We start from the raw sequence: 25,729 nt of genomic DNA, 5'->3' as shown, positions 1-25,729 counted from the left end.
GATTGATAAAGGAACACTCATGTTATTCAAAGTTGACAAGAGCCATTTGTTCAAAGCCTCATTTAGTGTTTCTGAACTGGCCTTGTTTGTGTTTGTCTGCTCTGATGGGACTGAGACTGCAGACTGTGAAGCCGAATGAGCTTTAGGCACAAAATCCATCACGTTTAAAACCATCGACCTCTGAATTATTTGTAAAACATTCACTTGTTTAATCCAAACGGGGACTGCAGCCTTAACAAATGACGCAGGCTTTTAGTGAGCGCACGTTTCACCCCTAAAGTGATGAATTTATTGAGGTACAAACATTGTGCAAATTTCCCACAATTCACCGTGTTCCCAGCCTCCCAGCGGTTTCCTTTATCATTGTAAACGGCACCTTTCTGCTGCTCCATCACTCTGTTTAGATCATCTATGCAAAGCGCCCCAGTTTTCCATTGCCCCCCTCTGCTGCAAAGTAATGTCTGTAATTTTGGATGTGAGCGAGAGAGGAGAGCACCCCCATAACCCAAATACAGCTGCGTGTTGTCCGCCTCCCCTCAAAATGAATAATTCAGGAGGTGTCTGAGGCATATGTCCCGCCCGGATGGTCTCTGGATGCTTGGGGAAGGCGTTGTAAATGGAGACACTAAATTTGCCAAAGACATCCTTCACCTCGTCCCTCTCCTCTGCTGTCGCTCTGATACTGACTGTGTAAAGCCTCTAATGCAGAGTACGGCCGGGACGGTGCGGGGTGAGCCCACAGGGAGGAGAAAAGTGTGCAAAAGTCACCTAAAAAAGCACTTACTATTGTCTAAAATCATGTTAAACCGGTGTAGCTACGTTCAATCAATCAGTCAGACTTTACAATAAAACCAGCACAATATAAGAACATTCAAAACAGTAAACAAGGACATAAACTTGAACAAAAATGTATAAACTGTTAAAGGCCAGTCTGAATAAATATGCTTTGATCCCGGATTTAAACAGGTCAAAGTCTGTGATTGTGGAAAATCAGACTTTATATCTTTATATTTAACTGAATCTTTGAAAATACAGCTGCTTCCAGTAACATTTCAGACAAAAATGTGCAAAAAAAAAAAAAAGAATCCTTACTGTGAGAGGGCTTGCGTCTCCACAGATCTGGCTTTAACTCGACCACCTGCTCGTCTCCATGGAAACGTTATTGCTTATGGTCTGGGATGTTCCACGGTGTTTCTAGTTCCCCAGGCTGGTGTCATGGTCCTGGATTTGTCTTTGGGAGAGTCCATAGACTGTTTATATAACTGTATATATATATTCTGTATACTCATGGACTGTATATATATATTCTGTATGCTCATGGACTGTATATATATATTCTGTATACTCATGGACTGTATATATATATTCTGTATACTCATGGACTGTATATATATATTCTGTATACTCATGGACTGTATATATATATTCTGTATACTCATGGACTGTATATATATATTCTGTATGCTCATGGACTGTATATATATATTCTGTATACTCATGGACTGTATATATATATTCTGTATACTCATGGACTGTATATGTATATTCTGTATACTCATGGACTGTATATGTATATTCTGTATACTCATGGCCTGTATATATAACTGTTTGTATAAAGAATATATACAGTCTATGGGATGAACTAAAGCCAAATATTTATATAAAATCTGATCTGTTTTATTTACCAAATGTCCAATATGTTTGTAAAGTCTGGTTTGTTTTCTTTTGTTTACATTTACACTTCATATTTAGAAGTACACACAGCAGGCGACTTGTCTGTCATTGTTTTTGAAGTACTTGAAGTATAAGTGAGTGTGTACTTTTGTTGGTCAGTTACTCGACTCCTGTAAAGGGACTTGGCTTATAATCCTACTAGTACTTACACACACTTATACGCACACACTTACTCAAACACACACTTACATGAACACACTTACACACATGCACACACTTACACGAACACACACACGTATACACACTTACACACTCAAACACACACACTTACACATTCACACACACACCTATACACTTATACACACAAACACATACACACTTACATACACATTCACGCACACACACATACACTTATACACACACACAAACACCCCTACATACACATTCACACACACTTATACACATACACACACATACCCCATTCTTATACAGGTTGTATAGATGGACAAAGTGTCTTGCCCAAGGACATAAAAATAGTGTCCACTGATCAGAGCAGGACTTGAACATCCAGAACTCCCTGAACAGCTCCAAAAACAGTTTACTTTCAGTTGATTTGAACTCGAAATGTTTGCAGTTTTTCATTTGACTTTTTATTTCTCCTCCACTAACCACGCGCACCGAGCTCGGTGTTTGGTCCAGATTTGGTTGTATCATTACGTTGCAAAGTGGACATTTTGAGAGACACAGAGAAGCCTTTTGTCCCTCAGTCCCACATGGATCATGTTTCTGATGTGAGGGCCCATTTTCAGTATTAAACATGTCACAGATGACACACAGTTTGTGGTTTGAGAACATCAGGAGCAGCTCCTCCGTCGCCACAGTTGCTCCTGGCTAAAGCTGTGTGGCCTCCGCCTCAGTATCTGCCTGATTAGAGAGAGTGCACTCATGTAAATAAACGTTACCAGATGTGTTAAAAAACCTCTGTCCACGTGTTTTCACTTATGATCGACTCTGAAGAAAGACAGAGACGTTCCGGGGTCAGAATTCAATCAAAAGTCACTTCTGAACAGCGGCGGATACGATGTACTCAGACTGTTTCAGAATGACTTAGGAAAAAGTTAAACGCAGTGGTCTGATACGGAAAACAACATAAAACAGTGCAGATAACGAGGAGACAGTACAACTTCTGAAGCCACAGTTGCCCTGGGACAGAAGTACATGTGTGGCGGCCAGTTCTACCGCCCTAACCACCACAAATCACACACTCGTTCGAACATTTTCGATATTCCTCAAGGACAGAGCAATAAAAGTCTAATACCTGGTCAGAGCTGAGATCAATCTGGATGAACACACCGACCGAAGCTGTCACGATAATAAAAAAACAAACAAAAACTAAACCAAATCATCCAGGTAAAAAGATACAGTTGTCATTTAAGGTGCACTGTGTAACTTTACAGATCCACCACCAGCTTGTTCCCATGGAGATGCTATTACTTTGCCTGGAATGTCCCACAATATGGCCTTACTCTGACTGCTCACCTGTAAAAATGCATAAAAATACTGAAGTTTAATGCCAAACTGTGCAACATTTCAGGCAAAACGATAAATTCTTCATGAAGACAAGCAGGTAGAAGACTCCCAACAGAAAAAAAAAAAAAATGACACCGTGCATCTTTAAACTACACTAAACCCAAACCTGACACTTACATTATGTCTTACAAATAATATTTATGGAGCCGATACTTCTGAATGCGAGACCCCCCAAAAACCCTCTTAAATCTGTTTGGCTCATCTTTCTGTGAGTTATCCCTGCGCCCAATTATGCAATCTCTCTTTGCGTTTGAATGTATTCCAAAGAGGATTCTGGGGAGTGCTCTAAATTTCTCTTGGTGCAGCAGAGATGTGCAAGTAAACAAGGCAGTGGTTTTTGCAGCAGCTTCAAAGACTTCAGCACCGGTCCCTGATTGGCTAAGATGCACCAAATGTTAGAAAATTCCAAAATATGCCTGAGAGCAAAGAGTCCCATGCACTCACTGGAGCTGCACGAGGTTTTAAGTAAGTATTTTGGATGACACGTCGCATCTATGGACTTGATTGCATGATAGAAGTATATAAAAAGCTGTATTTATTATCCTCACGCAGGGTGCAAGGATTATCTCATCACCTAAAAACCTGTGTGTTGGTGCGACACGAACCTCTGGATGCGATAGGTTTGTCCCCTTCTCCAAAAGACAGGTTAAGCCCTCCCTGAGCACTCAGTAAATCCCTAAGAAAAGACAGATATAATGCCAGAAAACCCAGAGGCACTCAAAATGAACAGAGTATTGACTGTGCATGAGTGGCAGGTAAGGGCACCTCTGATCAAGGGACTGCAAGTTAAATAAAGTGCAACAACTCCCCCTAGTGGCTAAAAGAACAAATAACACTGTCCAACCGGTCTGTCCCCAAGCAACTTTTTGATAAACACTGATGTGAGCGATGCCCCAGACGCTGCTTGTGTTTTATCCCAATAATCTCGTGGAAATGCCGTGGCTCAATAAGCAAAGCCAACTGCCAGTCACAGAGAAAGGTCGGAGCAGAGAACAGGATTACTCACAGTGATGGAGAGGAGCAGGTGTCGACTTGTGCACAGGAAATACACTGCACAAGTCTGACGTACAGATGTTGAGGAAACGAACCAAGTCACTAAGACCTGGAGTTCATAATGGATGAGCTCAGAGGAGAGAGAGCTGGTAAAATCCACCAATGATAAACAGCACAGGAAATGTGGAAATGTTACAAGACGTTAACTGAATTAAGCAGCAGAACACCAGAGAGACAGAGAGGAACCAGGCAGATGAAAGAGGAAAAAACTGAAGATTTATTGAAGGCAGAAGAAGCAGAACAGACCGGCCGAGTGGGGAGCGGGGCACATACACACACACCACTGTGTTCAGATATTTTAATAACTTTGTGTTACAAAAGTTGGTTTTGTAGCTCGTACGAGCTTTATATGTCTGTCATGTCGTATCAAAATATACATGTTCTGTTCTGAACGTAAAGTGATATAATCAAATGATTCTGTGGTACAAAAACATGAATATTTACAACCATCAACCCCGCTTCATACAATACCCCACCCCGCCCCCATATAAAAAGAGAGCAAAATAAAAGCTTTGAACAACAAAGGCATAAATCTACAGGTCGACATCACAGGTCAGACTGCCGTTCAGTAAGGATCATTCTACAAAAGTAGGCTCTGTGTAAAGGAATCAAACAAGGGCTACAATAATATACAGTATCTGATGATTAACAGGACACGTGACATGTGACGAGGGGTCAGAGCTGTGATTTGTTAGACGTGGGGAATGTGATTTTTACAGCACAAAAGGGCAGACGATACTGTACTTTGGTCCTGGACAGCAATAACCGTGTGCTACATGTGGCTCTGTACTATGTAAAACCAGCCTTTACAAACAGAACCTCTGTATCTGCTCTAGTGTTTACAGTGGCCAATGCAGTGGAATAGGACAATGTTAAGACTTGAGTGATGACTTGAGTGGACCAGTCCATGTAAAAGTGCACTAAGGATCTGACTTGTCAGACTGGACAGGGAATGAGGCCCATTCTTCCTGAATTTAAGGAAAAGCCCAGGACAGCCTTTACTGTAGCGACAATGCAGGCTCTGAGCTGCTCTTGTGGTAAGACCTGAATGAATGGGGCTTAAGGCGAGGTACAAGTCCCCCACAAGGCCAAGTCTCCAATTACAGCTCAGTACAAGGCACTGTAATGAGAATTTAACTCCGTCACCAGCCTTTTCAGCTCAATTATGATAAACATGTAAATGCTATTAAAAAGAATACACAAATATATAGGTGTGAAATTATAGATGAACATATAATGATTAAATAAAGTCCAAATCACCACTCCGAGGGGTTAAAGCAGTGACGGACGAGACAGGTGAGCTGGCTCCAACTTCACCTTTGTCAAAACTAACAGCACTACATCAACTAACAAGGATATTATGCATCTAACTGGCTTACATTGAGTTTTACATACTTATAAAGGGCTACATGCTTAAGAATAACAGTTTATGATTAAAGGAAAAAAGAAAAGTCTGTGTAAGCCACTTTGCCCATTGTTAAAATGCTGGTGTAAACCAAAGGCAAGAGAAGATATTGAAATATCTTAGAGCGAGAGCTTAAGGCAGTCTGCTCAGAGCAAAGTAAGGCACAGAAATGGACAGGGGGTCATCACTAAATTATAAGCGACCCCTCCAAACATTAAGGTAAATAAAATAAGATCCTTAGGTGGTGATTGGGGTCAAAGGCAAAACAATATTGTGAGTATTTGTGACTGGCCAAGATGACTGACAGTGGCGTCTCAAGAAGGCACAGAGATCATGGAAACTAAGGAATGCTCGAGTGTGTGGTGGACGCTTTGATCCACGTAAGCACAGATACGGATTTCTCCAGATTTGGTCTAAAGTGACAGTTCAGCCTCAGCTCTGCCTCAAACAGGTTTCAATGCAGAATGTTGCTCACGTCGGGTAAATATGTTCAACAGGTTTGAGTACAAAGAATATGGAAATCAGATGACCTCTTAAAGAAGCCGTCGTTTAACATGTAAACACTCCAGGAAGGAAAACGAGGATTACTTCAATGCTACTATGTTGGCTATTTTGCGTTACAGATGTATACTACTATGCACTTGTATTAAAAAGACAAAAGATGCTAACAAATAAAAAGTTATATCTATACTTTGGTCTCCTTTGGGCTACTGTTAGTAACACAGCGTAGGTCCGATTTTCTACCCAAACCTAAAATGAAATGAGCTGAAGTGAGCAACACCCTGCAACGAACGCCCGTAGAGGAGCAGTGCACTGGTCCATGGAGGCACTCAGATGGTGGACTTGGAGAAGGACACACGCAGGTGGTGGTTCTCTCCCAGGTCGTGGTTGTGGAACTCGATCAGACACTCGATGGCCTCCTCCACCGAGCCCATCTGAATCAGAGCCATTTTGCGGTCTTTTCTGGGGACAAAAGCATTGCAGGTAATTACACAGCGCCGCGTGCTTTTACAATGGAGTTCCTTATCAGTTGTGTATAATTTGCGAACTGGAGTCAAGGAGGCAAAATGAACAGTAATCAAAACAAGCTCGTAATTTCAGCAATCACAAAGGCTACAAAACATAGTATGGAAAAAAAAAAGAAGCTAACCCTGTAGTTTAGACTGTTACAAACAGTAATATATTTCTTGTCTAAAATATGAATGCTCCTGGTGTTTACAGTGTGCATTTTGAATTAAATCCTGATTAAAATGGCATATTGTAAATCTAATTAAAATGACAATACTAGAACATTTTAAATTGCACAGCCCCATTATAGTACAACCTCTTCAAGGATGACATGACTAGTTTCATTAGAGAAAGAAAGGAAACAATGTTCGTCCTCTAGCAAGACTACAAAGTTATAGTTGAGAGATAAATCGTTGTATATTTGGTTATATTGTTGTATTTTCTGACTAATAGTTTGAGTACAATTTGTTTGAAAAGTTACTTACTGAAAGAATTTGAAAGCTTTGACTGTAGCTCCTGAACTTGCAAACAGTCTCTTAAGATCATCCTCCATCACAGAAGGACTGAAAAGGATTAAAAAAATAAATATTTAGTTTGCATAAGTCCTTTACAGCAGAGGGGTGAGTGGAGTAAACAATGAAACCTACGGGATGTTGGAGAGGTGGAGTGTGGCCGATGGGGGGAAGATGTTGGAGTAGTTCTTGGAGCCGGGCTTCTTGAAGCGATGCAGTGGGGAGTTGCTGAAGTCCTTGGTGAGGCCCTGGTCCTCGTGGCCCTCTCGAGGCAGCTGCACAGTCGTGTGTTTGGACAGAGTCACGCGCATGGCCCTCCCGTGGAGACGCTGGCCGTTCAAGTGGCTCATGGCTGAGAAACACAACTCGGTGAGACTCAAACAAAAACAGGACAACTTTTGATGGAGACGTTTCACATTTCTTGCTCAGGGTTTTTTTCACAGAACATTTTTAAAGTATCCAATTACTTCTAAATCACGAAACCACAAAGTGTAATGTAAAATCAGATATTTGAAAAAGAAACTAGACGGAATGATTTTGTCAATACATTTTAAAAACGATTTGTTGGATGAGCGCCATAAGGAAGCAACTACAAGTGACATACAATTCTATCCAGTCATAGAAGGTGATAGAAGAGATGCCTGGGATACGCTGTTGTTTTCTACTTGATTCTCATCTGTCATGGATTCAATGGCCAATTAGTCACTCTTAGTTCACCTTTAAACAGCCTTTCCACTGCCCTGACATGCCTGAAAGTAGTAGTACTAAATATACTCAAGTACTTAATGTGTTGTGGCTTTGCTTAAATTAAATGATTAGTAATATTCGAGGTGAAGGTCTTGAGAACCAGTGTTGTTATTATGCATCAGTAAAGTTACATTATCTACAAAACAGAACAGTCAAGGCTGGCACTATCTGGTTGTTTACAAGACACCGAGTCCTTGTATGTTATACATTTCTGGAGAATACCAAATTATATTAGAAAAGCCAATTAGTCTCTCAAAGAAAAATAACCCCCTGCTGATGAATACATCATGTCGACAATGAGATGAAAGCAGTAGATAGAGCTCTCAGTGGTTAGTGTTTGTGCATATGTACCTAGTTGAGCCTGTGTGCCATCAGACATCTGTACCAGAGCGTTCTCCTTTTTATTAAACAGGATCTTGACTCTCATCACATCGCCGTACACGCCTAGGATTAGAAGAACAACGTACAAATGTTACAATACAGTAGCAGTGGGTCATGTCATACAGCCACACAATCACAGCAACAAAATAAGTGAAATCAACACATTTTAACTACTAAGTAAATGCTAACCGATTATCTAATGGCTACTTCTCTTGGCTAAATCAAAGCTAAACCTACTGAGGCTAATCTGGGTCATTAAAAAGATGGCGGTGTGTGGTGGTTTGGGGAGGAAGATCTGAAGACAAAAATCAAAGTGCATAATAAAAATGGAATAAGTGTCTTTTGATTAGCAGTAGAGAAGACAATTATAACTAAAAGACATGCAAGAATGAACTAGACATGCACAAACCTAATATTAGACCATTTTATCTGTACGTGGGACATATTTGAGATATGTCAAAACTGGTCCACAGGGAAGCAGCTGCATTACATTGAGTTTTAAACAGTGATTCTCAACTGGTGGAAATGGACAAAAAAGTAGGTTTTTGTTCCGATTTAAAATATTTGCAAACAATAATTGCGTGAAATGAAAGGAAACTACACGCCAAAAAAGAAATAGAAAAAATATTAAATAAATGAAAACGGTGGGATAAAAAGTGTGGAGTAAAATGAGTCCTGCTGTCAGACCAGTTGAGAAACACTTGACTTAAATGAATTACAGACCAAATTAGAAATAAACATAAAATTAAGGGCTTTAAATTAACAAAATGTACAAAAATGTGTCTTTTTTTTTTTTTGTTGCTTTAAATTAATTTGGATGTTCTTTTCTATTCATAATGGACCAAAACAATAATACAAAAAAAATATATATATTTTTTTAAACCAATATCATTTAGTTATTAAGCATTATTACTGGAAGATTCACATAAACAAGTAAATTTTCAAATACATGATTAGGGAGATATTAACCAATTAACTCCGCAATGAAATGCAGCAGCTTCGATTGAGTCCATCTCTCCTTCCTTCCACAAACCCACATCAACCAACACAGCTCAGACCACCCCCAAACCAAACAGTAAGACCCCCGCCCCCCCACAGCCCTGAGCCTGATGACAAGCCATCAGTGGTTAAAGAGCAAACATCATGAGACAAGACATGCCCACCTTGCCAGGTAACAGTAGTCATAAAAAAAGGAGATGAAAGGATGATAACGTACCGAAAAGAATAAAGAGGCAGTGTGGCGTAACGCTCTTTAGAGACAGCAGGGGGAGCAGCGGGGCCAAAAAAAGGGGACAGGGGAACAAGGGGAAAAGAGCGGAGTGGAGGAGAGTGGAGTCGGGATATGTCCGCGGGCCACGGGCAGCCAGGTCCACCGGAAGGCCACCATGGAGGAGAGGCATGAGGGACGAGCAAAATATGGAGAGAAGACAGGAGAGAGGGGAGGAGGGAGAGAGAGAGAGAGAGCGATGGGGGAACGGATGAGTGTCAATGTCGTGTTTGGAGGTTTTGTTGTTTGGGATGTAGTGGATTTTGGATGCCAGATTTGGGACAGTGGATGGGGGGAGAGGGTGGAGAGGGGTGAGGGGATGGTTTGGGTGAAGTGGGGGTGTGGAGGTGACAGGGGTGGCAGCGGGGTACAGGACAGAGGGGGGTAATTATTGGTCATGGGGCGTGCAGTCAGTTGGCGAAGGTCGGGAGGAGGGGGTCAAAACAAAAGAGTGGGGGAGAGAGGGACAGAAGAGAGAGAGAAAAAAAAGGAAGTAAAAACAAGGTCAGTATACACAAAGAAATGTAGTGCTTCAGACAGTAGAACTGGCTAAATTAAAATGCACTGTCACTATGGGAACACTAGGAGAAAAAAGAAGAAAAAGATTAACAATGAAATACAGAAAAAGGCAGAGACAATATGTACTTTTAAATACTATGCTTTTGATATTCTACATTAACAAACTAAACAAAAGCACTACCTTATATTACATATACTGCATTAACTCAAACAAAGTAAAATATACTTAAATTAAACACTGACTAAACCATGTGGGACGACTGACACATGCCACACTTTGTAATCAACACAGTAGTAAAATGCTGCTAATAATTACAAAAGTAATATTGTCTCTCCAACAACATAAGAATGATTCAAACTAATGGACAAAAATGAAGATATGAAATGGTAAGTTTTCTTGTAAAAAAGAAGTTAGTGTTTTAAATAAAACTTAAAATTCACAGTGAGCAAAGTGGCAAGTTGGAAATACAGCAGGATTGGTCAAACACAGAGAGGTCCTGATAGAGAGAGGTCATGAAACCCCAATATTAAAATGTAACGGTCACATGGAGACAGTTTAAAAACAGTGGACCTCTTAAAAGGGACGCGCAGTCATGTAAAACGCCTGTGTGTGTCAGTGTCATTACTGCGTGTGTTCAGGTGTGTGCACTGCGTGTGGAGCTTGGGCTGAATGAGCTGAATGAGAGCACTGACCTCTGGGTTGAGGTTGCTGACCAATAGGACGTTGTGTCCGGCGGCAGCTGTGAGCCCCGTGAGGCCGAGGCGAGTGGCAGCCGCGGCTGCGGCCGCCATGCCTGTGGGCCCCACGCCCAGAGAGGCCAGGGCACTGGGGATACCAGGCATAGAGAGACCTGGAACCAAACAAAAACGATTATCTTTACACAAAATGTGATGAATACTCTCATTTACAAGTCTTAAATGTTAAATAAAAGGCTTGCATCATTACCTGCTGCCTGCTGAATGGCAAACGTTGGAGGGAATGCATGAGCGCCCCCATATGGAGAGGCTGAGATAAGGCCAGGAGCTGATGAACACAAAAGTAAAAATCAGAATCCTGCTTTATACTTTTAGAAAACCGTATATTTCAGTATCTGTACCAAAGGCTGCGGCAGTCATGGGGTCCACAGTGGGCTGAGCATCTGTATTGGGCAGGTCGGGGCGGGTGTAGTCTCTGCTCTTGTCATTGTTGTACTTCACATTGAGGCTGGTGAGTTTGGAGAAGCTGATTCTGAGAGTGCAGCACGCATTGTAGATGTTCTGTCCATCTAGAGACTGAAACACACAGTATTTTATCAGAACAGACAGTTTCATAAAGAATACACAAGAGTTATGTACAGTCCATTTTAACAGGTGAGAGAAGATAAAAGATAAGAGTTGCTTACCAGTTTTGCATGCTGGGCAGTCATAGCATCAGCGTACTGGATCAGAGCTTGGAACTGGTTATTCTTGGTAAAAGTAATGATCTTCAGGACAGTGCCAAACTTGGAGAAAATCTGTCGATACAAACATTAATTAGCACAAAGAGCATTTAGCCATATTCTTCTACGGTCTGTAATTAATCTTCAGCCCACCTGGTGCAGGACGTCCAGAGTGACAGGGTAGAAGAGGTTCTCCACGATAACTCGGAGCACTGGGCTCTGACTGGTGGGACCTCCGAGGCTGCTGGTGTCTGTGGAGATGGCCATGCTCCCCATAGCCCCTCCGTGTAAAGCATTGACTGCCTGCAGAGCTGCCTGGGCACGCTACAGAAAGGCAATGATTAAACTCCTGTCATCCTTCTAAGCAGCAATTTATATTTCTGCTTTTTCATCTGAACTCACCACTTGGTTGGGAGAGTTGTCGGTCTTGAGCTCCTTGTGTGTTGAGTACTGCAGGAAAACTGGGTGATTTCTGATGACTGGTGTGACAGAGGAGTAGTAATTGACCATCGTCTGGGCACAATCTTCACTATTCAGCTCGAGGAAGGCCTGCAACAGGTGGCAAAAAGTACAACTTTTTAGTTTAGTTTTGCACTAGCACAGATATTGGAAAAGTAACTCCTGGGGTGAACACTACAATTAGAAGCAGGTGACACACAGTGGTGTAGTGTTTTATCATCCATGAACCAGGAAGTGCACTGTTTGCAGGCTAGTTGTTAGCATTATTATTACTACAAACGTTTGCCCTCAAAAATGATTGGATGTTAGGATGTGTTAGGAAAGTGACGAATAACTTTAGAACTGCAAACAGTTTGAAATAAACTAGTTCAGTTTTTCATGTTTTTAAAGATGATAAAAATCTGGTTCAGCCGTTAACTACGTAAACCTGTTAAACTCACAGTCAACATACAACATTTATCTAGAGCAGATCTAAAACAGCAGTCCTACAGGTTTGTTCAGTACTGGTCCATCTCGTACCTGGTTTTTGCCCTTGAGCATGAGCAGGTTGGTGACTTTTCCAAAGGGCAGTCCCAGGCTGATGACCTCGGCCTCGTTGATGTCGTTGGGCAGCTTGCGCACGTGCACCACACGAGATGGGACACCGGGGCTGCGCACATCACCTTTGAATTTCTTACTGTCGTTGCCATTGGCTGCGGCCGGAAACACAAGCAGATACAATCAGGAGAGAACAGAGGGCTCGGGTTTGTCTTGAATAATGGATTGCTCACCATGACAACGCAAACAACACACACATTGACAAGTACTTGGACGGAGGGGGAAAAGATTCACCCTTTCTATGGCAACCCCCTTCCTTACCTGAGTTCATGATATAGGGCCCGTTGGATACGCTGGAAGAAAACAGTTCGTCGGATCCCCTCTGCAAACACAAAAACAATGCTTCAATTCATGGCAAACAGCCACGCACACAGCCCAGCAGGTGGACAGCGCCGCACTCATGTTACCTGGGCCATTGTGTGATAAGGCAGGAAGTCATCTGATAACCAAAAGAGGATCAGGCACAACACAGTGGAGCCCAGTTCTTCCTTACAAGGGAATATAACTTTCTTGCAAACTAGCTGAACCTGTATTTAAATAACCTAGCTTGAATCTGAACAGTCTGTATAAATTAACAGAATATAGAATCCACGGCCCAACAAGAAACAATCATTTGTGCCAACTCAAATTGCTACTTGGATATATTGTGCAGACCTATGTGCAAACCACCTCAGACAATTACCAAATCGATAAAAAAGGTGCACTTATTTAGACAATAGGATTTTTTTTTTGTTCTTTGCAGAAGACATTTATCTGTCTTGCACCTGTGGTTTAAACATGTTCTGAAATTCAAAGGATTCTTGTAAAAGAAGACTGAAATATGAACTGGTAAACTACGTACTTAAAACATTTTACATCCAAAATTAGCACATTACTGACAATTCACAAAAAATATCCGATCATAATTATCTGCCCATTGATAACAATAATAAACATTTCTGGTCCATATCCTCCCACTCCATTGGCGAACATGTAATGCACAGTCACTATCCATAGCCGAGGGGCATGTTTAAGTGGTTTAAGGGTTTCCAGCTGCTGACCACTCCAAGCTTTCATCTCATCACTCACTATAGAGGAGGACATACTGCCGGGGCCTCAGACCAGATGGGAATGCTCAGGCTTTACATAGAGAGCTAGTGTCTTAAACCAGCTTGTATCACTCCTCACTCGTCCATATAATAAAGTTGTGTTTCGGCGAGCGCTCTCTTTGCTCTATGTGTTTGCGGTTACTGATATGAAGTGCAGCAGTCACAAGAAGTGGCTCAGCAGTCTAAGCTCTACACAGGGTTACAATGGAGCTCCTGTTCACATTTATACTGGGGCCATTGTTATAGAAACACACATAGACACACACGAAAGAGAAGACTACAGCGGTTAAAAAAAATAAACGTGATCAGGTCGGCACACATTCTGCATCTTATGATTCAAAAGTGAAAGACATCTGTGGTTTTAAATTTTAAGCCAATGCTATGAACAAATTGCAATGAGATCACAGATTATGTTAAACTCCTTTCTGAATGGTCTCGAACACTACAGCGGAAATTCATTCTTAAAATAATTGCAGACAACAAGTATCTGATCTTCTAAAGCTGCTAAACCTGACTTCAAACAGGTTCTGAAATGCATGGGATTCTTGTAATGGTTTCAGTCTTCGCCTTGGTGTTTTTAAACCTCAATTGTTCAGAGTGCACAGTTAAAGACAAAATAGCAAATCTAACTGCAATCCTTGACGGGAAAATCTGCTAAGATATTATTTCAAAACAGTACAGCCCTATTTTAGATGAGTAAAACATATAAAAGGCTGACTCAGAGGCTCTTAAGTCCCTGCAAATCCACAGAAAAAAAAACCCGTCTTTCCTAATAGAGTTACAAGGTCTCATATGGTCATCTTATCAAAATACTGCACATATGGTTAGAATTATAAAAGCCAAATACTTAGTCAGCTTTAACTAAACAAAATGTGGCAAACTAGAATGAGTGAAGCTTTGTGACGCTAATACCAGATGTGAACCACAGGACACAAGGGAAGTGGCCATGGCCTTGTGTGGGCGATAAGGCAACAAAATCGGGCCATTTTCCAAGGTTTAGTTAAACTTCCTTGTGAGAACTGACTATTGTTGCTCTGTGACAGGAACAGACTGCCCCCCCTCCCCTCGAAACTTCCGCATTCTAATAATAAATGATGTGTGCACTGCTCCACAAGTCTTCGCTAGAACAAAATGAAGGAGAACTGAGAAATACAAATTTTGACATTTATTTAGGTGGTTTGTTCTTGCATAAAAAAAAAAAAAAAAAAGTTTTACTGATAACCACAACTGTTATATGGACTATACAGACTAAAATTACTCTCTGGCTACCTAAATAATTCTTTAGGTAACATTTTCAAATAAAACAACAATATTCTCAATTTTCAGCTACTTTTGCAGTTCAAGAACAACTGTCACTCTTACTATGACACAGCACTGACTAACATTGACTAACATGCTTCTGGAACGACCCCGAAGCCAAAACCGAAGTTGCAAAACTAAATGTACGCAACCAAAGGGCAGAGTACACCAAAATGCATATGGAACCAACTAGCCTAGACTATACACATCTATTAAGGGGAGGCTGGCGGGGTACTTGTGATTGTAAAAAAAAGCCCATGGGGAGATGCACAAAAGGGAAGAGTGCAGGTAGAGACATGTTTGCCCCGTGTTTCCAGTGAAGGGGGCAGGGCGCCGTGCCTCTCGGGGGGCTGGAGGGGGGCAGGAATGCGACCACGAAATACCAGACGCTTTGCCCGGACCCAATAATTACAGATTCCAGAAAGGCACTGCTCCATAACTCAGCAGCATTACTCTTACAATGCTCCAAGGCAAAAGAATACAGTTATACAAAGTGCAAAACAAAAAGTATAGTCTTGCAGAATGCATTTAAAAAGTTGCATTGGTTTTCAAGAATAACCGGATTTACTAATGTACAAGTTTGGGGGTGGGGCTTGTGTCCTAAAGGCGTGTTTCTGTAGCCTTGTTTAAACAGTGTAAAGACCTTTGCCCGGCAGGATGAGGACAGTTGCAGGAGGATGGGTACGACGGAAACAGGGTTTCGTTACACTTCAAATAATGAACTAAAGCTTTGTAACAGCACTGAAAAATGTAGGAATTTTGATGAGATAAGTCCAAAGAATCAATAGAAAACAACTAACCTTTCCTGATCTATAAAAACAGCAGATTCAGTCACTCAAGCATACAAGAATTCAATCCCCGGACATTTCACTTAACTGAGTCATGCCCCAACACTGTTAAACTCACAATCAGTAGTGTTCAAGGCGAATTAGCTGGTAGGTACAGGCACATAAAATAAACAGGAAGCCTCATTTCCTCTGCAATGCAACAAGAGCACAAAAACCCACTCTGGTAACACATTTTGTATTCTGTCCTTTCCTAATCTTAGCACTAGTGGGGGGAAAACAGGCTACACTTCATACATGTTTAAAATAGATGGGTAGCCTGCTATTACACACCAAAGGATGCGTGTCCTATAATTATCAAAAAACACAGCCACAAACAAAGTGAAACAATAGTTTAGCTTGTGAATAACTAAAAAAAGACATAATAACGTATATATTTCTGCATTAGTATCTTATATTATTGTTATCAGACTAAATATTTCTAGATCAATACAGAAAATTCTCGTCCTTTGCTCAGACAGCCTTTTTATTTCAAACTATCAGACAGGGGAATCCAGACAGTCTGAAATTGTCTGTAGATTTTAATAATTTTACTATTTCAAATGTGTCCACATCGGTCTAGTTAATTTGTAATGTTCTGTATTTACTGTAAAAACCTGCACATAATTGATTTTATTTAAATTGATATGGACCGTAGGAAACATCATGTATTGGACTTGGGAGACATTTATTGCATTTTACCGCTAATGCTAATGAAGAACTGTTAGTCTTATAATGTAATTGTAATGAAATGTGCATTTTTAATGTGTGTTCACCTGCCCAGGGACTACACATGCAAAGTAGCAGTAGCCAAATCTGGTACAAATCATCTTTTCTTTTGTAAGATTAATGCATTTGTACATGTTCCCTTCCAAATAAAAAATAAATAAAGAAACTGACGTACCTTCGTGCCAACTGATATGTCATGGACACTGCTGAAACAAGACAGAAGGTTACAATTAGAGAGGAAATGCAATCATGTAAACAGTGATGAAAATGAGCCAAGCTACAACAAAACCCCAGCACAACAATTAAAGACCTGCAGATAAACAAATACTTACTCAATTTCAGGGACGTAGCCGGATCCCAGCGGGTACAGGTCAGCGTCTAGGCGGCTGTAAAAAAACAAAAAAAAGCGAAACAAAACACAAGAGTTTATTGTAAGAAAGATGTTTGCAAGGGATCTACGTCAGCAGAAGTACACCGCCGCGAGCAACAGGTCCCAGATCAGGCAGCTGAGGAGGACAAACGAATAGCAAATACAGAGGGACAATGAGGCATCTTCCCCCCCCTCTGTCGTGTGAGAGATAACCCACCGGAGGAGTCTTTAATCAAATGAGGGTGAGATGCCCGAGCCAGACTCTCCGCCACGGCCCTGGTTCACGCGCAGCAGCCACATGAATGCGGAAATGAGACACGCTGCTTTAGCTTCATCGAGTCCCCGTCAAAACCAAGTTAACGACCGCACGGTGAGACAAACACCCCTCCAACCGACACAATAACACCCAAAAACACACATTTACCCACTCTAGTAACTCTCATTTCACCCCGGAGACATATTAAACACATAAAAATCCCATAGCAACAGTTAACAGTTAGCTAACTCCGCGGCTAACTGTTGCTTGTTTTCACGTAAAACTCTTTTCAAGTTAACTTTTTCCATCCGGGTGTTTTAAAAGATAACCGTCGCCGCCAGTACGCTTCACAAACTAAACTAACCGTGGAAAAAAAGAGGTTTCACGGCGGGTGTGTCTGAATTAAAGTCTTAAAGAGAGGTTCTTTTCACTTACCCGTCCATTGCACAAGAAAAAACTGCAGGTCTGAAGAGAAGGTAGGGCGGCACACTTGCTTGATTTTCTTACAAAATGGCTGAACACACGGAGGCGAGCGCTGATTGGTTAGCTGTGTGCCAAGGGGCGGGGTAAAAGAGCTGCGCCGTTTCTGATTGGACGAGAGCGCGGTCACTACACAGAGGGGAAGTCCGCGGCAAATTTCCACATCATCCGTCCATCCTTTAGAGAGACTGGGGAATGGGAGCAGGGAGCGGTGCGGAGGGGTCTGGGAAGGGAAGTTTCAGTTTGATGATCACGTGAAACATGTGATATAAAACATATGGCCGGTAGGCTTATTAAAGATAACTGTCTAAGCAGTTTCTTTGTTCTTATGACAAAAGTAAAGCATCAGGGTGGTGCTGCAAAACAAGGAACAGCCTTAGACAAAAAGAAAAAAAAAACATTGAGTTAATTGAAATTGGACTCTGTGTGCGGTTAAGCATTCTTCCTATTTCAACTAGGCCTTCATTTAAGACACAATTTTGCCTATAGTCTCCGATAGAAGCCATATAAACAGTTTATTAGCCTAAAACTTATTAGGAGAGAGAAAAGAATAGCCTATTAACTCAGGGTCGACGTAAATAAATTAACCCACGCACCCATGCAGATAATTATTCCAATAGTGTCGATGGAAAAAAAAGGAATTGAGAATTCAAGCAGCAAATTTAGCTGATGCGTAATTAATTTAAAGACGAAACACTGTGTGTTATTTTCTGACACACATAGGCCTAAGTTACACAGGACTAAGTTACACAGGACTAAGTTACATAGGACTAAGTTACACAGGACTAAGTTACATAGAACTAAGTTACATAGGACTAAGTTACATAGGACTAAGTTACATAGGACTAAGTTACACAGGACTAAGTTACATAGGACTAAGTTACACAGGCCTAAGTTACATAGGCCTAAGTTATGCAGGACTAAGTTACATAGGCCTAAGTTACATAGGCCTAAGTTATGCAGGACTAAGTTACACAGGCCTAAGTTACACAGGCCTAAGTTACATAGGACCAAGTTACATAGGACCAAGTTACATAGGACCAAGTTACATTGGACTAAGTTACATAGGACTAAGTTACACAGGCCTAAGTTACACAGGCCTAAGTTACATAGGACCAAGTTACACAGGACTAAGTTACATAGGACTAAGTTACACAGGACTAAGTTACATAGGCCTAAGTAACAGGCCTAAGTTACATAGGCCTAAGTTATGCAGGACTAAGTTACACAGGCCTAAGTTACACAGGTCTAAGTTACATAGGACTAAGTTACATAGGACTAAGTTACATAGGACTAAGTTACATAGGACTAAGTTACATAGGCCTAAGTTATGCAGGACTAAGTTACACAGGCCTAAGTTACACAGGTCTAAGTTACATAGGACTAAGTTACATAGGACTAAGTTACATAGGACTAAGTTACATAGGACTAAGTTACATAGGACTAAGTTACACAGGACTAAGTTACATAGGACTAAGTTACACAGGCCTAAGTTACACAGGACTAAGTTACACAGGACTAAGTTACACAGGACTAAGTTACACAGGACTAAGTTACACAGGTCTAAGGTACATAGGACTAAGGTACATAGATGTAGGTGTCAGGGTTGTTGTTTTTTTTTTTGTTGTTTTTTTTTTTGTTTTTTGGTGTGTTCTTTGCTGTTTTCCCCCCTCCCTTCCGTGTTTGAGCCTGGAGTTGGGTGGAGATTCTGGTTCCTCCCACTCACACCTCCAACTCATTATCAAGCCCTTTGAGACAACTGTTGTTGTGATTTGGGGTGTTACAAAAATAAAATTAATTTAATTGAATCAATCAAGCGCCACCTGTGGAGGATAAAAAGGACTGAGGACCCGACACTCAGGGCCAGATCATCTTGTCATCTTCCGATTTTTCTTCATGTCATGCTCTGGTTTATTTGTTCATTCACATTTCCCTGGAACCACTCTGCACATCCGTCTCCGACCCAGCTCCCCATGACCGGTACAAACACCTCAGACTCAGATCCAGCTCACCTCGACGGGTACGAGCACCCCAGCCTCTGACCTGCTCCAAGACTACTGCATATGACACCGTTCCCAACTATCTGCTCTGTCTATGTTCATTCACATTCCGTGTCTGTAAATAAACTTTGTTCAAACAGTTTCCCAGGCCTGAATATTTGCTCCCTCCGTCAGTCTTTACAGCACTAAGGTACATAAGTCTAAGTTACATTGGTCTCAGTTAGATAAGCCTAAGTTACAGGACACTGCCCTAATTTTCAGTTTGTGTGTCTGTAATTACTGAAGAAGCCCAAACCTGAGTCCTGCCCCACAGTGTCTGCTCTGCACTGAGGGTATCTTTGTAGAGCACTGGTGATACCTGACCTCCTGCGGGCTCCTAATGCCTCGCCCTTGTTTCCCATTGTTTACTCCATTGTCTCACACAAACATTAGGTTACATTTCACATAAAAGCGGGTGTGGGAGAAACTGGGTCTACTAATCCAAAACAAAAATAGAGAAACAGAGAGAGAAACAGAGAGACAGCCACTGCGGACATTTACTTTAGTTATTATTTTCATGCAGTGTTCTTAGGGACCATGACCTACATTTTATAGTCGGGTTACACATCCTTTTAGTTTCAAAATGTCTAAATGGGCCTGTGATTTCCATTAGGCTTATATTTTATTTACACATTAAAACTGAAGAAATGCATTTAAATTATATATTTGTAGATAGCTTGTTTAGTATTGTTTTGAATAGGCCAATCAGAATATCAAATGCACTAAATATAATGCAAGAGAAAACCCCTCCCCTGAAAAAATAAAATAAATGAAATGATATAATGAAATGTAATTAAATATCAAATAAAAAATAAAATTAAATAAACATCAAATGAATAAATTTAAATTAAATAAATATCAAAATAATACATTAAAATTAAATAAATATCAAAATTAAAACAAATAATTTAGCAATTTGGTACGCCACCTTACATGATGCTCAGTGCTCGCTGCTTTAAGTGACATTTACAAAGTGGATGATTGTTGTTAATATTTGGCACGTTTACGCTGAAAAAACTCCAGCGTCTTATCAGCGTGACTGAGGTGTAATGAGGTGGGGTCTTAACTTATTTGTCTTCACACTGTCCACTGCCACAGCAGACACCGGTCTGTCCTCGTGTCCCACCGGAGTCACAGTGAAGTCAAGTGCTAAATACTCTTCATCAGACTCCTCCTCGTCTTATTTTTCGGGTGACTTTACCTCCGCCTATCTCCGCCTTTTTTCATCCCTGTTAAAATGTTTTCCATAGTGTCTCTTTAGCAAAAGTGTTTCTTGTTCACTGCCCTGTGTCACGATCTGCTATTATCATACGCGGAGTCATACGCGCCCCCCGGTATCTCATCCGCGCCCCCCAGGGGGGCGCCCCCCACTATTTGAGAACCACTGAGTTAAGGGCAGACATGCATCACATTGGTTTGGATGAAATATGTGAAAGGACAGCAATAAACTTACGCCCTCTCGTGGACTCATTTGGTATTGCAACAGCCAAAAACTTCCTTTCAGGGGCAAAAATATGAGTCTTTTCCTTAGCTTCTGTTTTTTTCTTCCTAAAATAGGCCTTATGTCAGGAACCTGATCAGACTTAAAGACTTAGGGGCTGGGAAAAAAATTCTGCTACCCGGATTAGTCAGTTGTTTTATTATGGTTTGAGATACTGTCGAAGTCAAAATGATTTTCATATTCAGATATTTTTCTATTAAAACAAACCAGTATGGCTTTCTTGAACATAAAAAATACTTTTTAGCACTTTTTTAGCACATTTAACACAGAAATAACTCAAAACTTTTCCCTCAAAGTTCAAACTCTGCTCCAAACTAAATGCTTTCCCTGACAAAAAATTGTAGACGTTTCGATTAGAAAAACAAGCTGATCATCGCTGATTACAAATGAATGATCTTGATTCAGCGTTTCAGTTCAGTTTTATCCGTGTACTCAAACACACTCACACTGCAGCGTTTATGATCTGCTGAAAACAATATTTTATTCAAGATTAAACACTGAGACAATCACAGAATGAACAGGCATTGGTCAAACACAAGGTGACTTCTGCTGCTGTCCCGGAGACCCACGACAACCAAAAGTCCATAGCAACATTTCTGCACATATACAACAGTATGATGCACACATGGAGCCTATAGCAGGGTATGTCGGATACATGATGTCAAAAGTTTACAACAATTAATCATACAGGCATCCCATAATACAACAAACCTACTAAAGTTGCATTAAAAAAACTGGGTCCTCGAAACGGCCTTCCTTGGAGACCATAGTTTGCATATGTCCTATATAGTGAGCTGCAACCTCTTCAAAATAAAAGCATGGATGAAAGGCAGTGTTTAAGGTGGATCTTTGTAAAACCAGGAGCCAGAAAGAGAAAAATCTATAAATAAATGGCAACAAACAAGACAAGTCCAACTCAATGAACCGGACGAAGGCACCGACAATACACAAAATGTATATATTTTACACAACGAAGTACAAGAAAGTATTGTGAAAGTACCGGAGGCAGAGTTTCAAGCCGTACATATGGAAAGCATAGACCGTAATTTATCAGTCCACGCCTGTTGACCTCCCATTGGAATGTGTGAAGGAACCAGGAGGCAAGACTTGAGACAATGCATCTGGTACTGAACTTTCTTTCGCTCAAAAATGCGAAGAAGGAGGCAGATTACCCACAATCCTCTTTCCGTAGACCAAAATCTGATGGAGGGAGAGACAGACGGACAGACGGCAAGACACGGCAATAGCACCAACTTGAGTTTGTTGTGATGATAAACGTGAAAGAGTGAACGGGTGATATTAGTAGCTGAGTATCACTGACCTAATCGATTGTAAAAAAGTCTCAACCGGCCACTTTTTGCTATAATAGACCAAAAAACTACCTGGGTGCAGCTAAACTTTTAAATTTTACACATTTAAGTGTTTCTAATTAAAATCTATTATCAGGGGTTAAACTGGGAGAACGAGAGCACAGCAGCCAACCACACTCAGTGAATAATATGTATAAGCAACATTTGATTTGGTTCATGAAGAGAAAAAATGCTATTTATCATAATAATAATAATAAAATAATAGTGGCACGCTGAACAAGCCGGACAAATGTCATAACGTTTGTCCCAGTTTGACCCCTGCGCAGTTACATTCATGTGGAGGTGATGGTGGAAAGACCAGACGAGTGACGAGTTTGCAAGGCTTCATGCAATGCTACCGTAGTGATACGTTTGTACATAAAATTTAACAGTGGAAAACAAAAAACAAAAGTACTTCGAACGTTTGTAGTCACTGCGAAATGGTTTCTTACAATGCGTCGTAAAGTATCTGTCATATATAGTAAAAAATTAAATAGTTATAGGTATACAGTGCTGCGCAAAAGTCGTGAAATGAGCGTTTAAAGTCGCGCTGTGTAACTTTCACCACGTGCCTGTCTCCGTAATGTTCCATAATGTGGCTTTGAACGTATCGATCTGCATGACAACACACGCCGAATTAAAGCTCAGATCGATACCAGTAAGAATGCATGTTTTTTTAAGTGTGTTTGTGTTTTTGGGCAGTGAAAAGTTACATAAATGCGCAAGATAGAAACATTTAATGCTATATTATGGAACATTTCAGGCAAAGCGAGCTCCATGGACACAAGCAAGTGGCAAACCCAACACAGGAAAACAGATATAGAGCATCTTTACGCATCTTAAACTAGAAAATCTTCAAGCGTAAACTACTTATGATTAAAATTTTCATAGTTTTTTCATGTTTTTTTAAATATAAAGTTGCTAAAACCTTTTGCACAGAACTGTATCCACTCACTCACTGCTTCTTTGTCTCGTTGCTGCGAAACGTCTCTAACCCTAAAAGTTAAAAACGACCAGTGTAACCCAACAGAACATTTGCGATTTTAAAGCAAAGACACTTCATGATTGTAATCTGCTTTCAAGCTCACATGCAGAGGATGAACTGAGATGATTCCGAACCAAAAAAACAATAAATACATTGTATAAAACATAATTTCATATCAATATATTAAAATACTATTCAAAATAAGATCTCAGACAATATTCCAACTATGACATTGACCGATAAACAGTTGATAGGCCTACACAGAGAAATATATCTTTACTGTGTCCTTCATAGTTTATATAAAGCTGCACTATGTCGCTTTTCTGGAGCTGCTTGTTGCCATAGAGACGCTCATTTTTAATTTTTACATTTTTTTTTGCCTGGGATGTTTCACTTTATGGCGTTAAACGAATATACGAAGTCCTGGCTCAGAGTAAAAATGCATGTTTTTTCAGGTATTTTTTGAGAAATAAAACACCTGTAACTAAATAAATGTAAGGTGGATGCGTTTAATGGCATATTGCGGGACATTCCAGGCAAAGCGGTGTAATCTCCATGGAGAAAAGCGAGCGGCGGATCACGCAGAAAGGTTACATAGTTCAGCTTTAGCGTTTTTTGGGAGGTTTTCCAGATTTGTTCAGCTAAAGCGAGCTAATACATTTGATGTTTTTTTTTTTTTTACAATAATACCAATGACTTTACAGTACACAGTCTCATTATAAGATATACATAATGAATACAATATAAATGTCAAGACAGAAAAATAGAAAAATATCAATTGAAATTAAAATTCAAATACATATTGGAGAAGTCGAGTTGTACTTTTAAGTCTTTGTGGTTCTTGAGCTTGTTCGGGCTCTTGTTGATATTGGCTGTGTTTCTGCTTTTGTTGTGTTACTTTGTCCAGTCCTGGCGCACACACACACTTTCACACAGTCACACACACGCACACACACGTACACACACGTAGACCCGGCTCTCACATGACCGTGCAGCACTTGCAGCTCTGTTTCTTCTCCTTCTTCTCCTCCTCCGCCCCGTTGGCCTTCTCCTTATCCGCCATGCTACCATTAGGGGGCGCCTGCTCGTCTGTGGCGCCCTCTCCTCCCTTCCCCTCGCCGTCTTCGATCACCACGAACTCGGCCTTCACGTTGCCGTCGACCCCTTCCATGGCGGCGCGCGACTCCTGCTCCTCCTCCACGGTTTTGTATCCCATGAACACCAGGGTCACCGGGTTGTCCGCGCTGGCCTGGTCTGGACTGGGACCCAGGAGTTTGGCCTCCACCCCGGTCACTTCTCTCTTTGGGGTCTGGCCCGAGTTCTGCACTACTCCATTCTCACCTGTAGGGAGCGCCAGAATGTCACTAGAGGCAGCAAGGCAATAGAACTATGACTTAAGATAAACTTTATTGATTCACACTGGAAATAGAGCATTATTCTGGCAAATTAGCTCTGGATTTGTTGCTAACTTTACAAAAACATGGATTATATTTACATTTACATTTTTATTTTGCATTGTAGTAAGTGAAGTATAATACCACCAATAGTAAGTACTCAGTTTTGTTACTTAAATAAAAGTGCAGACACAAAAAGAAAGTAAAAAATACTCAAGTAAAAGTATGAAGAAAGTATGAAGAGCACCTCTGAGCTATGAGGGAAAAGTTACATATTTTGAGTCTTATAAAGTTTCAAATGTAGTGATTTTGATACAGATTTGTGCAGAACACACCTGAGACCTTTCTCCAAAATACTTTTACTTTTCAGTCCAGATCACACATGTAGTAGAAAGTACAGATGCCTTCTCTCAAATGTAGTAAAGTAAAAGTAAAAAGTATCCACTGTAAAAATACTTACAGAAAGTACAGACACCTAAAAATTGTAATTAAGCACAGTACTTCACTACTTTTCCTTTGTTATGTTCCACCACTGGTCACTACTGGTCGCACACACTAACATTTCAAACTCGATTTCGATTCCAATTTTAATATGATAGACATTTTAAAAAACAAAATGTGATCTTCAGCACAAATAACTGTTCTTTTTAAAATATTCCCATGTGGTCTTATACTTCTGATATAAATTTATCTAGGAAAGGATCAAATATTGTTAAGTTTATGTTATTTTTCCGGTATCAATACGTGTTCAAATGAGTATCTAGTATCAGTGAGTGTCTGGGTAT

At 40.7% G+C, this 25,729-nt stretch overlaps 2 protein-coding genes across 7 annotated transcripts in view; both read right to left on the bottom strand.

Moving 5' to 3' along the window:
- Positions 1–4,601: 4,601 nt before the first annotated feature.
- On the bottom strand, positions 4,602–17,737 carry ptbp1a (polypyrimidine tract binding protein 1a). Of its 6 annotated transcripts, none has more exons than XM_033988857.2 (16): positions 17,632–17,737; positions 16,903–16,956; positions 16,746–16,776; positions 12,892–12,952; positions 12,553–12,725; positions 11,977–12,123; positions 11,728–11,898; positions 11,539–11,649; positions 11,254–11,428; positions 11,103–11,180; positions 10,850–11,031; positions 9,587–9,620; positions 8,341–8,433; positions 7,378–7,594; positions 7,216–7,293; positions 4,602–6,685 (listed from the first exon to the last, which is right to left on the bottom strand). In XM_033988857.2, the coding sequence occupies exons 1-16, from the start codon at positions 17,637–17,639 to the stop codon at positions 6,553–6,555; spliced, it is 1,746 nt and encodes a 581-aa protein (XP_033844748.1). In that variant the 5' UTR covers positions 17,640–17,737; the 3' UTR covers positions 4,602–6,552. The 6 variants fall into 6 exon arrangements, with proteins under 6 accessions (XP_033844748.1, XP_033844749.1, XP_033844750.1 ...); XM_033988858.2 differs by having other exon boundaries at positions 16,746–16,773; XM_033988859.2 differs by having other exon boundaries at positions 10,850–11,007; positions 17,632–17,736.
- A 3,934-nt stretch (positions 17,738–21,671) lies between these two features.
- palm1b (paralemmin 1b) overlaps positions 21,672–25,729 on the bottom strand; it is a 51,716-nt gene continuing 47,658 nt past the window's right edge. Inside the window, exon 6 of the mRNA XM_033988864.2 lies at positions 21,672–24,891. Within this exon, the coding sequence (XP_033844755.1) occupies positions 24,530–24,891 (362 nt within the window). The 3' untranslated portion in view covers positions 21,672–24,529. The remainder of the gene's footprint in view (positions 24,892–25,729) is intronic.

The sequence above is a fragment of the Periophthalmus magnuspinnatus genome, chromosome 22 (genome assembly GCF_009829125.3).
Source record: "Periophthalmus magnuspinnatus isolate fPerMag1 chromosome 22, fPerMag1.2.pri, whole genome shotgun sequence".
Classification (NCBI taxonomy): Eukaryota; Metazoa; Chordata; class Actinopteri; order Gobiiformes; family Gobiidae; genus Periophthalmus; species Periophthalmus magnuspinnatus.
The sequence above is the reverse complement of the archived record's forward strand: the minus strand, read 5'-3'. Positions and strand labels throughout refer to the sequence as shown.

What these genes read in the sequence shown, in the direction of transcription:
- ptbp1a (XM_033988857.2), bottom strand. An exon ending in GCCCTATATCATGAACTCAG is followed by an intron (nt 12,726 to 12,891) that starts GTAAGGAAGGGG and finishes TTCCGGCCGCAG; the next exon opens with CCAATGGCAACGACAGTAAG. An exon ending in CTGCCCAGCATGCAAAACTG is followed by an intron (nt 11,429 to 11,538) that starts GTAAGCAACTCT and finishes TGTGTGTTTCAG; the next exon opens with TCTCTAGATGGACAGAACAT.